The sequence below is a fragment of the Lentinula edodes genome, assembly GCF_021015755.1.
Source record: "Lentinula edodes strain Le(Bin) 0899 ss11 chromosome Unknown C8R40scaffold_21, whole genome shotgun sequence".
In the NCBI taxonomy this organism is placed as follows: Eukaryota; Fungi; Basidiomycota; class Agaricomycetes; order Agaricales; family Omphalotaceae; genus Lentinula; species Lentinula edodes.
In genome coordinates, this window is record NW_025764327.1 from 81,795 (window position 1) to 97,991 (window position 16,197).

At 48.8% G+C, this 16,197-nt stretch overlaps 1 protein-coding gene across 1 annotated transcript; it reads left to right on the forward strand.

Annotated features, from left to right (window-relative positions):
- Nucleotides 1–15,376: 15,376 nt before the first annotated feature.
- On the forward strand, nucleotides 15,377–15,904 carry C8R40DRAFT_1171413 (uncharacterized protein; the record flags this gene model as incomplete). The annotated part of the gene is made up of 1 exon (XM_046231701.1): nucleotides 15,377–15,904. One exon carries the CDS (start codon nucleotides 15,377–15,379, stop codon nucleotides 15,902–15,904), a length of 528 nt encoding a protein of 175 aa, XP_046085404.1.
- Between the last annotated feature and the right edge of the window lie 293 nt (nucleotides 15,905–16,197).

The following is a 16,197-nucleotide window of genomic DNA, read 5'->3' on the forward strand; positions in this document are numbered from 1 at the left end:
ACATACCGCTCACACTACCCAGGCTGACCCCCACGCTATGGACATTGATGCAACCCACACTAGTAATGGGAATACTAGGGAGGCATTCCTAGCTCGCATGCGAGGATGATGCTTCGGCTGTGGTGCCCAAGGTCATGTCAAGCAAAACTGCCCACACCAGGAAACCACCTGCCGTTACCGTGGATGCCGAGGACATCTGGAAGCAGTCTGTCAAGACAAGTTCATGGGACTCGGACGAGACTGAGGCTGACGCCAGCAGATATCCGCTACAAGACCCGCGCCATTCTCCCTGTTCCCAAATGAATCCGTCCAGATCGCTTCCTCAACCCCAACATCTGCTCCTGCACCCGTACCTGCTACTCCGAGCCCCCCTAACCAGGACTTTTCCAACCAGATCGGTCAAATAAGGGAATTACTCGATTGTGCTAACGCTATGTCCTCCTCGTCCTCTGGCTTTCAACAGGGTTTTTAAAGAGGGTACCCGCTTCGGCTGCACCGAGAGTACCCCGTAATCAGTTTGTTATGTTCGCTACTTCTTCGTATGACTCGCACCCATCATGTACAATATCGTCGATCCGGGAATTGAACTCCACTTCCCCACATTTCCGAATTCATGCGAGACTAAGAGGAAGGAATCATAGTATAACAACTGCAGCCATGGTAGACTGTGGAGCTACCGCCCTGTTTTTAAACCAAGACTTTGCCACCCGGAACCATGTAAGATGTGCACCCCTTCATAAACCAATCGACATTTTCAATATCAATGGAACACCTAACCGAGCTGGACGGATAACCCATTTTGCATGCCTAGCACTTACAGTGGATAATCAAGAACGATGGATGGACTTTCTGATCACCAACCTAGGAGGTGAAGACGTCATCCTTGGACTCCCCTGGCTACGGAAGGTAAGTCCGGAGATCGACTGGGAGAAAGGACGACTTTCAGTAAAGCCCCCTCAAGTAGCTATAGAAGAAGTCCCAGACGAGGAGATCTCATATTCTCATCTAGTCGCCACTAACACAGAAAGCCCAACCCCTGAACTCCCGAACCTGGAACCTCCCATTGAACCCCCTCACATTGAGGTGCCACTGGAAGCGACCCTTGAAGAGAGCGAATCAGCAGTGGTGGAGGAACTGCCAATACACTGAATCCAAGCCAATCATAAAACTTGCCGGGCATGGGTAAAAGCAGGAATCCTAGAGGAACAGACTGAGGAAGTCTGGTGCGCCGCAGGATTCACTTACTCCCAGCAGCTAGCGGAGGAAGCCAACCAAGACAAACCTGTTAAAACCTTTGAAGAAATGGTCCCTGAGCAGTACCGTGATTTCAAGAAGGTTTTCTCAGAATCCGCCTCCGAACGATTACCTGCCCACCAACCTTGGGACCATGCAATTGATTTCATACCTGGAGCACCAGCGACCATGCGCACCAAGATTTACCCCATGTCCCTAAACGAGCAGGAGGAGTTGGATTGCTTCCTGGAAGAGAATCTGCGGAAAGGCTACATTGTTCCCTCCAAATCACCCATCTCGTCCCCAGTCTTCTTTGTGAAGAAGAAGGATGGGAAACTCCGTTTTGTACAGGATTACCGGAAACTGAATGAGTATACGGTGAAGAACCGCTACCCCCTCCCATTGGTGGCTGATATAATTAGTCGGCTTCAAGGGGCTCGATATTTCACCAAGTTTGATGTACACTGGGGCTATAACAACGTCAGAATCAAGGAAGGTCACGAATGGAAAGGGGCCTTTGCAACCACACGAGGGCTGTTCGAGCCTAAGGTTATGTTCTTTGGTCTCACCAACTCCCCTGCAATGTTTCAAGCACTTATGAATGCTATATTTGCAGACCTCATTGCAGCTGGAAAGGTAGCGGTTTACCTAGACGACATCCTCATCTTCAGCAGTGTCATGAAGTACGTAGCCCCTATCATTTTCCTTTTCTCACTATCTCGACGCCCTTACTTGTATGATTACATCACTGTCAAATCCCATTGATTACTGATCCACCTGTTACCCTTCTCCTTCTACTGGCTTCCGCCACCTTCCTTGTTCCTTAACTGTACAGTATTACATCGTCATTTCTCGCAGATCGGATTATGTATATAAAGCCAATCCCTCACAGCCTGGTCCCTTATCTTGACCTCTCTGTCATTATCTGGGACCAGGTATGTGCTTACTTATTGTTACCTATGACTATGATACTCAATATATCTCTGTCATTATCTGGGACCAGTTTGCCTCCGCTCCGCTTAGTCGCTCCCCCTCATCGCCTTGCTTAGTCACTCCGCTTTCCCGCTCTGCTAGTCACTCCGCCTCTGCCGCTTCGTGACAAGCAGTGATCTTCAGGAGCATCGACAAGTGGTATGGGAAGTACTAACCCGGTTGGAGAAGCATGATCTATACCTACAACTGGAGAAGTGTGAATTCGAACAACAACAGATTGAATATCTAGGCCTTATTATATCGGAAGGGGAGGTGAGGATGGACCCGGTAAAGGTAGCTGCAGTTCACGACTGGCCAGCCCCCACTAACCTTTGAGAGCTACGAGGATTCCTTGGATTTGCTAACTTCTACCGACGCTTTATCCGGAACTTTGCAAGGATAGCCAGGCCCCTGAACGACCTCACTCGGAAAGATATATCCTTCACCTGGATGGACACCCAGCAACAAGCATTTGATACCCTCCAAGAGGCCTTCATCTCTGCACCCATCCTAGCCCTATGGACACCAGACAGACCAACCCGAATTGAGGTAGATGCTTCAGGCTTTGCTACCGGCGGTGCCCTCATGCAGAAGCAAGATGATGGCCAATGGCATCCCGTCGCCTTCAGATCAGCCTCTATGCAACCAGCTGAACGAAACTATGAGATCTACGACCGGGAAATGCTAGCCATCATAGAAGCGTTGAAGGACTGGAGGAACTTCCTAGAGGGACTACCCCAGCCATTTGACATCATCATGGATCATTCTAACCTCGAATTTTGGCGCACAGCTCAAGACCTCACCCGCCGCCAAGCTCGCTGGGCTCTATACCTTTCACAGTTTGACTTCCACATGATCCACTGCCCTGGTAGAATAAATACTCAGGCCGATGCTCTTTCCTGTATGGCAGCCCACCAGGTACTAGACAATGAGGATAATCGACAGCAGACAGTCCTTAAGCCCAACCATTTCACCAAAATTGCAGCTTCTATCCTACCGAACCCCTTAGAGGATCACATCCGGAAAGCCTCACAGCGGGAAGCACAGGTACTGGAAGGTCTCAAAACAGTCAAAGAGCACGGACTACAGCGCTTGGCCAATGGAATCGCCGAATGGGAGGAGGACAATGGCCTGGTCTACTACCAAGGACGAGTGTACGTGCCAGCAGACAATGACCTGCGCACCAAAGTACTACGTCAATGTCATGACCATCCCACTGCTGGACACCCTGGGCTCCATGGAACACTCAATTTAGTTAGCACCCACTTCTGGTGGCCAACACTGCGTTCTTTTGTGGAGAAATATGTTGAGGGATGTGAGATTTGTGCCCACAAGAAGATCCAACGACACCCACGAGCTGTAACTCAACCACTGGACGTGCCATCCGGTCTATGGGAAGAGGTAGGGGTTGACCTGATAACACAACTGCCTAACTCCCAAGGATACCATGCGGTCTTGATCTGTACAGACCTGTATGGAAAACAAATCCATGCTATTCCTTGCACCAGCTCCATCACAGCTGAAGGTGTCGCCGATATCTACTACCGAGAGATCTTCCGTCTCCATGGTCTCCCCCTCCACTTCAAATCCGACCGCGGACCTCAGTTTGCAGCTAAACTCATGCGATCCCTCCTTGCTAGGCTGGGGATCAAGTCAGATCTAACCTCTGGATACCGTCCTCAGTCCAACGGCCAAACTGAACGCGCAAATTAAGAAGTGGAGAAATACATCCGCCTCTACGTGGGAAGACGACAAGACGACTGGGCAGAACACCTCCCTATGGCAGAATTTGTGATTAATTCACAGACTCATTCGGCCCTAGGCATGTCCCCATTCGAGTTAACCTATGGATACCTCCCCCTGTTCAATATCCCGGTTGGTCAATGCAGCAGCATTCCAGCGGTGGACCACCACATACAGATTCTCCGAGAAGCGCGACAGGATGCTGGAGATGCTTTACATCTAGGAAAGAAGCAACAGAAGGAGGGATATGAACGTGGGAAGCGAAAAGCGCATCAATTCAAAGTTGGGGACCCAGTCTGGCTAAGTGCGGAGGACATTAACCTGCTGTCAAGTCCATGCCGCGGGCCTCCATTCCGCCGCTCGGTACTCCGAAGATCTGCTCCTTATTGTAATCTCACTCTTATTGTTCTTTCTCGCTACACATACCCTTTCGTTCTAGTCCCTTCTTATTGTCTTTTACTTTACCCTGCAGGTACTACTCGTATAGCTCCTAGTAGTTAGTCTGGCGCTCCGCACCGCTGCGCCGTTCCGTAGATATAAATACTGCCTGTACGCTACTGTAGTTCCTCAGTTTAATTATCAACTTAGATCAACTTAGATCTCCCTTCTCAACTTAACTCTTCTCTAAGTCTTCAGGCTCAACGCCTTGGAGTACTCCCTATTATAACCTTAGGACTTAGGCGTCCTCTGGTTCGCTCCTCGTCATTGGCGATACCGCCGCTCCGACCTGGCTGCTACTTAGCTCCTCTCTCTCTACTCTCGCTCTCCGGGGACTAACGGCGTAACGGCGGTGTTGTTAATAACTTCACTACTGTCCCACTCGTCTTCCGCACTTAGACACCTTGTGACTTTGGCACGGTTACACGGTGTACATGATCTTAACAGTATAATTAAACTCAATCCGTTAACGTCGTACTGACATATCATTTTTTATGCCTCCGAAAACTCGAGCTCAATCTAGAGCTAACTCCGAAGAAAACACTTTCTTCACTACAGCCCAATCATTTGCCCCATTCTCCGACTCTATCTCTGCAATTGGTCAACCACGTCGCCGTAATCGCGGTTTCGGTCCAGCTACAGTCCCTACTACGTCGACTCTTCCTGAAGCCATGGAAGAGGAACAACAATTCGAATACAGTACCTTGTACACTGGTGACGGACAACCTGTCCAAGTCCTGACCCCTCGCCGTGGACAACCCCCCGTGGTCGCTCCGGCTCGGGGCCGGTCAACTACTCGAATTGATTCTCCAATCCTCCAAGCCATAGCCCGCCGTACGGGGAAACAACCCCAACGTCGCGCTGCTTCTGAATCTCCTCGTGACCCACCTCCTCACTTCGATTTGGACACTGGTGATCACGATGATCAAGACCCTCCTGTCGACCCCGACGATCTGGGCGCCAACAACAATCATGACGATCTGGATGACGACTCCGGCGGTTTACCGCGTGGTGAACCTGGTGACCCCAGTGGACCTGGTGGTCCTGGTGGTCCCGGCGGTCCCGGCGGTCCTGGTGGACCTAGTGGACCCCGTTCCCCAATCTCTCCTGACATCCCCAACGAGCAACGTGCTATGTTGGAACTCCTCTCGGGATTCAAGGGCTCCATTGAGACCCTTGGTACCGTCCTCGCCGCTCTCGGCCGTCCCTCTGACAGCTCTGAATCCAAGAGCAAGGTCAAGGAGCCAGAGGTATTCGACGGTTCGGATCCCCGAAAACTCAAGACGTTCTTCGTCAATCTCGCCCTGGTCTTCAATGACCGTCCAAAGTACTTCACCGACCAACGGAAGGTGAACTATACCCTTTCCTATCTCAGTGGGTCAGCCAAAGAATGGTTTGTCCCTGATATTCTCGACCCGGATCTCGACTCGCTGCCGGCCTGGACATCCTCCTTCAAAGCCCTTGTAAAGGAGCTTCAGGATAATTTCGGCGTTTACGACGCCCAAGGCGAGGCCGAAGATTCTCTCGGTAATCTGAAGATGAAGGAAACCGAGAACATCCGGAAATACAATATCCGGTTCAACACCCTGGCTGCTAGTACCAACTGGGATTCTGCTGCCCTGAAATGGGCTTATGGACGAGGCCTAGCTGAACGCATCAAGGACAAAATGGCGCGTTTGCCCGAGCCGGCGACGCTCGCCGATTATCGTCAAGAAGTTCTTCGTATTGACAATCGTTATTGGAAACGCGAGGAAACTAGAAAGCGTGAGGCTGGTAAGCCTTTTGTTGCTCGGAACCCGAAGAAGGGTTCCTCGGACTTCAAGACTGGTTCTTCTAACCAGCACAATAATTCTCAGCCCTCTGGCTCTTCGGCGCCGTTCACGCCGAAGCCTAAACCCTTCTCTGGTGGTAAGCCTAACAACAATGGTAAGCCCCAGAACTCTTCGAATTCCGGACAATCCAGCGGTCAGCGCCCCGCGTTCAACCATCTTGGTGCAGATGGGAAGGTCCTTCCCTCCGAGAAGGAAAGAAGGATGAAGAACAACCTTTGTCTCTTCTGCGGTGGTAAGCATCAGATTGCTGACTGCAACAAGCGAAAGGCCCGAGAATCGAAGGGCCGCGCTGCCGAGGTTGAAGAAACCCCCGAAGCAACCATTGAGGTTGTTGAAGAGGATTCGGAAAACTAATCCGCAGCTCTTGTTCCCCGGTACGAAACGGGAGCTGCGTTGATCAGGTTCGTACCTCACCTGGGGAGTTATATCTCAACGCGTCCACTCTTTCTTCTATTGAACGATCTCTTGTAATATCATTGACTACTGAATTTCCTTTATCCGATTCGGCCGCGCCGGCCGAACCTATTTCTGCTCTTCTCAAATTTCCTACTCTTGTTGATTCTGGTTCTACTGACTCTTTCATCGATACTCGTTATGTTTCTCAGAACTCTATTCCTACGACCAAAATTTCTCCTGTTAATCTTCGTCTTTTTGATGGTTCATTATCCTCTAAACCCATTACCGATATGGCGAATATCGCTGTTCGGTTCCCTTCTGGCGAGCTGCTTCTATTACCCTTTTATGTTACTCATTTAGATTCATCTTGTAAAGCAGTACTAGGTTACAGTTTCTTATCCCGCTACAATCCGTTGATTGACTGGGCATCTCGAAACATTACGTTCCGTAACACTTCACACCTTGATTCTCCACAGACATCTGTGCCTTCTGCCATCAACCCCGTTGATGCAAAGGTCGCTGTTCCGCTACCGGAACTTTCGCCGTCGGTTTCACCGACAATTCAGGAGACCCCTCCTGGGGACTCACCTCGCTCTCGCTCTCGCTGCCGCTCTCGGACTTCACGGGCCGAGCCCCTTTCGTCCAAATTCCCCTTTGAACCCATCTATTCTTACCCTACGGTCTCTCAATTCGCTGCTCAACTGGAAACTCCCGAGGTCGACATTGCACTCGTCAGTGCTGCAGTCTTTAACAGGGCTTGCAAGGACGCTGGTATGGAACCCATCTTACTTCGTGCTATCCACTCAGAGGTCGCGGCCCGTGCCGCCGACCGCTCTTCCACCACTCCTACTGTCCCTCCACTCCATCCTTCTATTCCAGAAGAGTACGCAGAGTTTACAGACGTCTTCGACGAGATTGCTGCAGATTCACTTCCTGAACATAGACCTTACGACCTGAAGATTGACTTGGAAGAAGGCGCTTCGCCGCCTCTCGGCCGTATTTATCCTTTGTCTGAAAAGGAGCTAGTCGCCCTTAAAGACTTTATTGACAAACAGCTGGCTACTGGTGCCATCACCCCATCATCCTCTCCTCACGGCGCTCCGGTCCTTTTTGTCCCGAAGAAAGATGGCAAACTTCGCCTTTGCGTCGATTTCCGTGGACTCAATCGTATCACCAAAAAGGATCATTACCCACTCCCACTCATATCAGATCTCCTCGACGCTCCGAAAAGAGCTAAAATATACACCAAATTGGATCTCGCTCACGCTTATCATCCAGTCAGAATCGCTGAAGGCGATGAATGGAAAACCACCTTTCGGACCCGCTACGGCTCTTACGAATGGAAGGTCATGCCGTTCGGCCTTACGAACGCCCCTGCGGCTTTCCAGCGGTTTGTTAATGACATCTTCTCTGACATGCTCGATGTCTGTGTTATTGTCTATCTTGACGATATTCTAATCTACTCTGATACGCCAGAAGAACACCGAGAACACGTTAAGGAGGTTCTTCGGCGGTTACGGAAACATCGGCTTTACACCAACCCCGACAAGTGCGAATTCAATATGGATACTGTTGAGTATTTGGGTTATATTCTTTCTCCCGACGGATTGACTATGTCCAAGGAGAAAGTTCAGACAGTTCTAGAGTGGCCGGTTCCGAGGAAGGTTAAGGACATTCAGTCCTTCTTGGGTTTTGCAAACTTCTATCGTCGTTTTATTTATAACTATAGTGATATCGTTGTGCCGATGACTCGGCTTACCCGAAAAGGCGCTTCCTGGATCTGGGACAGCAGCTGTCAAGAGGCCTTCGAAAATCTCAAGACTGCTTTCACTTCTGCGCCGATACTGGCCCATTGGGAGCCAAATCGCCCACTTATCGTGGAAACCGACGCTTCCGATTACGCCATTGCGGCTATTCTTTCCATCCAATATGCTGACGGTGAAATTCATCCTCTAGCCTTCCTTTCCAGAACGCTTCATGCGGCGGAACTCAACTACGATACCCACGACAAAGAGCTACTGGCCATCTTCGAGGCCTTTAAAGCTTGGCGTCATTATCTGGAAGGCTCGGGTGATCCGGTGGACGTCGTCACCGATCACAAGAATCTTGAGTATTTTTCTACTACCAAGGTTCTTACATGCCGACAGGTCCGATGGTCAGAATTTTTACACCAATTTAATATGGTCATTCGCTTCCGGCCGGGGAAACTCGGCGAGAAACCCGACTCGATAACTAGACGCTGGGACGTCTACCCTAAAGAGGGGGATATCGGCTACGCCCAAGTGAACCCTCATAACTTCCGTCCTATATTTACTAACGAACAACTCACTGCGTCTCTTCGAGCTACCTTCTTGGAAGGCCCGGTTTTACGAGCCTCGATTATCATGGATATCGAAGCCCTACACCAAGCCATCATCCTCGCCCTTCCCGCCGACCCGAGCTCCGTTGCTGGTTTGGAACTTGCTAAAGATCCTTCCAATGAACGTTGGAGCTTAGGTAGCGACAAGCTACTACGCCTTGATGACCGTATTTATGTTCCGAATCACGGCGACCTTCGCCTTCAAGTCCTTCGTTATTTCCATGATCATCCACTCTCCGGCCATTTCGGCCAGAACCGCACTCTAGAAGCTGTACGTCGTCAATACACCTGGCCCAAGGTCAGAGACTTTGTTCATGACTACGTTACCTCTTGCACTATCTGTGGTCGCAATAAGCCCCGCCGTCACCGGCCTTACGGCTTGTTGAAACCTTTGCCGGTTCCGGTCCGACCCTGGGACTCCATCTCTATGGACTTCATTGAGCAACTGCCAATGTCGAATGGCTATACAGCTATCCTCGTCGTCGTGGATCGATCTTCCAAACAGGCTATATTTATTCCAACTCACGACACCATTACTTCCGAACATATAGCTGAGCTTTTTGTTATTCACGTCTTCTCTAAGCATGGTGTTCCTAATCATGTTACTTCCGATCGTGGTTCCGAATTTGTTTCGGCGTTCTTCCGGGCTCTCGGTAAAGCGCTCTCTATGGAACTTCACTATACCTCTGGATACCATCCGGAAGCCAATGGGCAAACTGAGCGTGTCAATCAGACTCTCGAACAGTACATCAGGATCTATTGTTCCTACCAACAAGATGACTGGTCGCCTTTACTTCCGATCGCCGAGTTCGCCTATAACAACGCTCCCAATGCTTCCACTGGTATTACTCCATTCTTTGCTAACAAAGGATACCACCCAAATATCACTGTTCGGCCCGAGGTCGACATGAAGTCTGATCTAGCCAGAGACTTCGTCGTCAATCTCGATGAACTCCACGTCTTCCTTCGAGAGGAAATCCTTTTAGCTCAGTCTCGTTACAAGGAACAAGCTGACAGGAAAAGAATCTCGCACCCGGAGTTCCCGATCGGCTCCGAAGTATTCGTTCTTGCTAAGCACATTCGTTCTACTCGTCCTACTGAAAAATTCTCAGAAAAATATCTTGGTCCTTTCAAGGTCATCAGTCGACCTGGTACTCTGTCTTACGAGCTCAAACTCCCAGACTATCTTCACCGCATTCACCCGGTTTTCCACGTTTCACAGCTGGAGCCGGTTACGCCGAATCCGTTCCCGAATCGTACTCAATCTCCTCCACCTCCAATCGAAGTTGATGGTGAAGAGGAGTACAACGTTGCCGAAATCCTCGACTCCAAGCTGGACAGAAGGTACAAACGTTGTCCTCTACGTTATTACATTCGGTGGGCCGGTTATGAAGGTACCGACGATGAATTCTCCTGGGTTGCTGCTGATGAATTACATGCTGACGAACTGGTACCCGCATTCCACGCTCGATACCCTTTGAAACCTGGACCTTGATCACACAAAAACATTTTATTCCTTTTCCCCCGCTTCCGCCGTGCTCCGCCGAAGTTTACTTTGTGCGTTTAGAGGGTAAACACGATGATAGTAAATTGAGTGTTTACCTTTCTCTCTTATTTGCTTATTATGGTTCCTTTAATCACAGTTTTCACTTAGCTTCCATTTGCACTTACACTACTTATACTAAACTAATTTATTTCTTACGCCGCCTCGCGGCCCATCTGCCTTCCGACTTCAAAATTGCGTTGAACATTTTTTTTTATATATACAAAAGTCCAAGAAACAAGATTATACAGGAGGCAGAGGATTACAAGAAGTTACAAGAAGGGCCGCAGGGCCGATGTCCGATGTCCGATTCTACTACACTGCCCTCTCCTTCCCCTTGTCAGAGGTCACCGTGGTCGCCGCCGTCGGCGCCGGCGCCTCCCCTTCTCCTTCTTCCTCTACCCCCATCTCCTCCTCTTCTCCTTCTCCATCCTTCTCCACTTCCTGCCCCTTTTCTCCTATTGCCTTCTCTTCTTCTTCTTCCTCTTCTTCTGCACTCTCCTCCAATATTCTTCGTCGCTTCAGCGGTCGTCGCCGCTCGGTTCTCCTACTCGTCGGCCCCGCTATCGCCGGTCCCTCTCCCATACCCATCATTGCCATCCTGGTCTCCATGGCGATAAGACGGGCATGGTCATCTTCTTGCCTCCTCAACAGCTGTCGAAGGTACTGATGCGACTTCGAATTGGCCTCCCTTAAGGCCCTCAGATCGGCGAGGCTCTGCGCCATCTGACTCTCCATGACGGCAATCCGCTCACCGGAACCGCCTTCCCGCTTCACCGTCGAAGGTCGCCCCGAAAATGAGCACCGGACCTTGGAGTCATGGCAGGGCTTACAGATTACGGAACTCCGTTTGCCCGCTAACGAGCTTGCCTCGTTTTTGTGTGAAAGAGAAAGGAAGGAATCTAATGGGCACTCCAACCAACCAATCTAATACACAATATGCGAGTTCACTGCTATCAAATTTATTTAATAGCAAGGGGTAGCGTTGGCAAAGGTTCCGCAAAGCTTTGAGAGCTAAGTACGAAGCTTTGATTAATCAATTTGAATCGTTCTAAGGATTCGATATATTCCTTTGATCAAGGTAGATTCAGCACGATTTGTGCTTTGGTTTGTATTGATTTGGGTATATCAAGAATTGGGGGTTTGAATCAAAGTAAATTAAAACCGAAACACACAGACCCCTACAGAGGGCTAGAACTATGTGCTGGCACAACCACACAGCGTGATTTGCCCTTAAGACCAACGACTGATCCTAAGTTCGAAGAATACCCAACAACTGGATATACTTCTCGCAGTCACAAGGAGCAGAACACGACGTTCCTATACTCACAAGTGCCGGGCCCGAATGGCTGCTAGCAAAGAGGTTTCAGTCTGGCGGGAGTGTGTCTTTCCTTTTTACGGATTAGCACTGCAACGTCGTCCCAAAATCACTTGTATTCCAGATACATCGGATCGCTATTTATACATACAGAATATAGAGTCGCATAGTACAATTAATTTAATACAATAAACGTTCGGAACCGCAAGGAAACTTCTACACTCAATCAGATACCATTTAATTTGAATCTACATGTCCTTATTTGGTCCATATTGGTTCCAAGATTCTAGTATACCTCCAAACATAGGTAGGTACTTCAATATTCATTTAATTTAATTGTTTTTGGAGGATGACTCGAATGGTGTTCAACTGTCATTGCTGTTCAACACTTACTTCGATCGTTTGTCACCTCGTCCGGAGGCAAATCAGCTCTCCTCGATTCTAATCCTATCAATCTGATTCATCTGGATTAAACTAATTGCTTCTCTCTTTCAATAGACACCCATTGTGCCTATACTCAATCAAGGGAGTTACACATAGTTATTCATTTAATTGCATTCTTCAATATTTTCTACGTCAGGACTCTTTGACATTCATTTGATATGTCTTCGGAGCCTCGCAGTACTTCGATCGTTCTTCTAGTCATTTTCCTTAACCATGCAACTTGATTGGTCTATTAGACTAAATCGCAGTTTTTTAGATTAATGCATGATCTTGTTCTAGAAGGAGTATTTGATCATTTCTGAGTTCTAGAAAGTCATTTCGAGTCAATCCTCGGTTCATGGTCACTTGAGTAAGTTCTTCCAAACTCCTGCCAGTGTAAGGTCCAATAAGAATACCCTTGGTATGTCATACTTGAATGGTCATCCTTCGGATGTAGTCCGAGTCTGGTATAATCCTGCTTGACAAACAGGTAGACTGCTATCCGTAGGTAGTATCGGGGATGGGTAAACTGACCAACTTGTGGTAGTATGGGTATATGGTCCCTTCAACTTATTAGACTGATTCAGTATTGACTTTGACTGTCAATCTGGGTCTCAATTACAGTCCTCTCGATACAAATCTATACGTGAAAATGTCACAATTCACAATATAGACGTCTAGCCAAAATTTAGGCGTGTCACCGCCTGCTGCAGACAAGGGATTTTCTTGACCTTGCACCTCTCACAAGGCTCCCTCTCCTCTTCGTCGTCATCGTCGTCGTCGTCGCCATCGTCACCGTCATCCGGATCTCCACCAACTGACTGAAAAGAAAATCAGTGCGATATCAACAAATAGGTACTCAGATTACTCACCGGCGCCGGGACCTTTGCTCTCCCTTTTCCTTTCTCCCTCCTAATCTCTACCACTGGTCGACAAGGAGACGCCGACATCTCACTAGGAGAAGTGCCCCGTTGACTTCGGGCAGACGCCGCGTCGGCCAATAACCTGCGCCTCTCCGCTACTTCTTGCTCTTGTTGACGAGCCCGCTCTCGCGCCTCTTGCGCCGCCTTCTCTCTAGCTGCTGCTGCCTTAGCAGCCTTTTCCTCCGCAGCCTTCTTCGCCGCTGCTGCCGCCTTCCTCGCCCTTACTCTTTCTACCCTTTCCTGCGCCTTGCGGATTATGTCGTCCTCGTCCTCTTCCTCCAAACCTTCCTCGTCATGGGCGGTAAGGTCGATGGGTGGCGGTGGGGCGGGTCGTGACCTCGAAGGGCCGGCGGTAGTAGAGACGGTAGTGGTGGTAGTGCGACTAGTCATTGTTCAAACTTAGAAGTTTTGGGAACTTGGGTCTTATCGGCGAAACTATGGGCCTTTTATACGGCAAAATTGCGCACGGACCAGCGAAAATTTTCCTTCGAATTGTACTTGGTGTACAGTGTACCGAAAATTTTCACGGATGACTAACGCCAATTCCCGGTACTAACGGCATTTGAAAATTTTCCTGCTGACTGATAGGCCAAATTCCCGATGCTGACGGCCTTTAAAATTTTCTTTGGTGACTAACCAACTCCCGGTATTAATGGCTTTCGAGGGCTCAAGCCTAAGAGGGGGATACTGTCAAGTCCATGCCGCGGGCCTCCATTCCGCCGCTCGGTACTCCGAAGATCTGCTCCTTATTGTAATCTCACTCTTATTGTTCTTTCTCGCTACACATACCCTTTCGTTCTAGTCCCTTCTTATTGTCTTTTACTTTACCCTGCAGGTACTACTCGTATAGCTCCTAGTAGTTAGTCTGGCGCTCCGCACCGCTGCGCCGTTCCGTAGATATAAATACTGCCTGTACGCTACTGTAGTTCCTCAGTTTAATTATCAACTTAGATCAACTTAGATCTCCCTTCTCAACTTAACTCTTCTCTAAGTCTTCAGGCTCAACGCCTTGGAGTACTCCCTATTATAACCTTAGGACTTAGGCGTCCTCTGGTTCGCTCCTCGTCATTGGCGATACCGCCGCTCCGACCTGGCTGCTACTTAGCTCCTCTCTCTCTACTCTCGCTCTCCGGGGACTAACGGCGTAACGGCGGTGTTGTTAATAACTTCACTACTGTCCCACTCGTCTTCCGCACTTAGACACCTTGTGACTTTGGCACGGTTACACGGTGTACATGATCTTAACACCTGCAGCTATCCAGCGAAAAGCTAGGAGACCGACAGCTAGGACCTTACCGCATTCTGGAGAAGGTTGGACCTCTGGACTACCGCCTTGACCTTCCCCTGTCACTGGATCGCCTTCATCCCATCTTCCATGTTGACAAACTATATCCATGGAAAGGTAACCCCATTAATGGCGAAATACCAACACCACCAGAACCAGTATACTTAGAAGATGAAGATGAACCAGAGTATGAAGTGGAGGACATCTTAGACAGTTGGGTACAATGGAAGAAGTTGGAATATCTAGTAAAGTGGAAAGGTTACGATGCAGGACACAACTCCTCAGTTGGGCACCAAAAATTGTTCAGGCCTTTCACAAAAAACACCCAACAGCGGCAAAACCTTGACCATCGAGGGCAATGGTCATAAGGAGGGGGGTAATGTCATAAAGTACGCAGCCCCTATCATCTTCCCTTTCTCACCGTCTCGACGCCTTTACTTGTACAATACATCATCCCATCGCTGTCAACCCCCATTGATTACTGATCCACCTGACCCACCTTCTCTTTCTATCGGCTTCCGCCACCTTCCTTGCCCCTGAACTGTACAGTATTACATCGTTGTTTCTTGCAGATCGGATTATGTATATATAGCCAACCCTCCACAGCCTGGTCCCTTATCTTGACCTCTCTGTCATTATCTGGGACCAGGTATGTGTTTACTTACTATTACCTATGACTACGATACTCAATATATCTCTGTCATTATCTGGGACCAGTTTGCCTCCGCTCCGCTTAGTCGCTCCGCCTCATTGACCTGTTTAGTCGCTCCGCCTCACTGCCTTGCTTAGTCACTCTGCTCTTCTGCTTCGCTAAGTTACTCCGCATCTGCCGCTTCGTGACATTGACTCTCAGGGCCATTTTTGTACAAACTTTTCCATTAATAAAAGACACATCACTCTGTTGAATTTAAATGACTGATAACGATGGTATGACTTCACAACAAGAGGAACAATCTCCACCTCAATCCCAGAATGGAGACCAACAACAGCAGGATCCTGCTGAAGGACCTTCTCCGGCTCACCAACTTGGAGGAATTGATGACCCACCTTTGTTGTCACAAAGTTGTATGTCAGTCATACAAAAATTTGAGCATGGCAAGAAAGTCAAAGTCACAGCTTTGCTTGAGATCCAAGCCCTCCTTGCTGCAGTGAATCTCTCTCAAGAGGCCCTCACACAAAGTTTCTCACTGTATATCAAACTCCTTGATTCCATTAAGAACCAAAACAGCAGAGCAGCTGAGCATAAAGGGAACAGCGAGTCTGACATTGTTGCAATGACTAGAAAGCGGCCCATTGAAGAGGAAGAAGAAGAATCGGAGGATGATATCAATCAACAAACTACATCCCGTCAAAAGATCAATGAAACAGTCCTACCCTGGCTCAACAGAGCATCTTCTTCAAACAGAGCAAACCTTTCCAAATCTCTTGAAAAGACTTGAGTCATCCTTGCAAATCTCGTTCGAGAACCAAAGTACACTCAATCCACCATTCACCAAGAGACTTGGTAAGGATATCAGCTGGATTGTTCTCAGAAGGGATATACTCGATAGCAATGTCACCTCTCTCTACCGCATCGCATAGAAAATGGTACCAAATATCAATGTGTTTTACTTGCGAGTGAAATTTCAGGTTCTCGGAAATCACAATGGCACCTTGATTGGCACATCTTATGAGAAAAGGAGGAGGGACTCCATGATCTAGTTCTGAGAGGAAAGAATGTATACATTTGGCT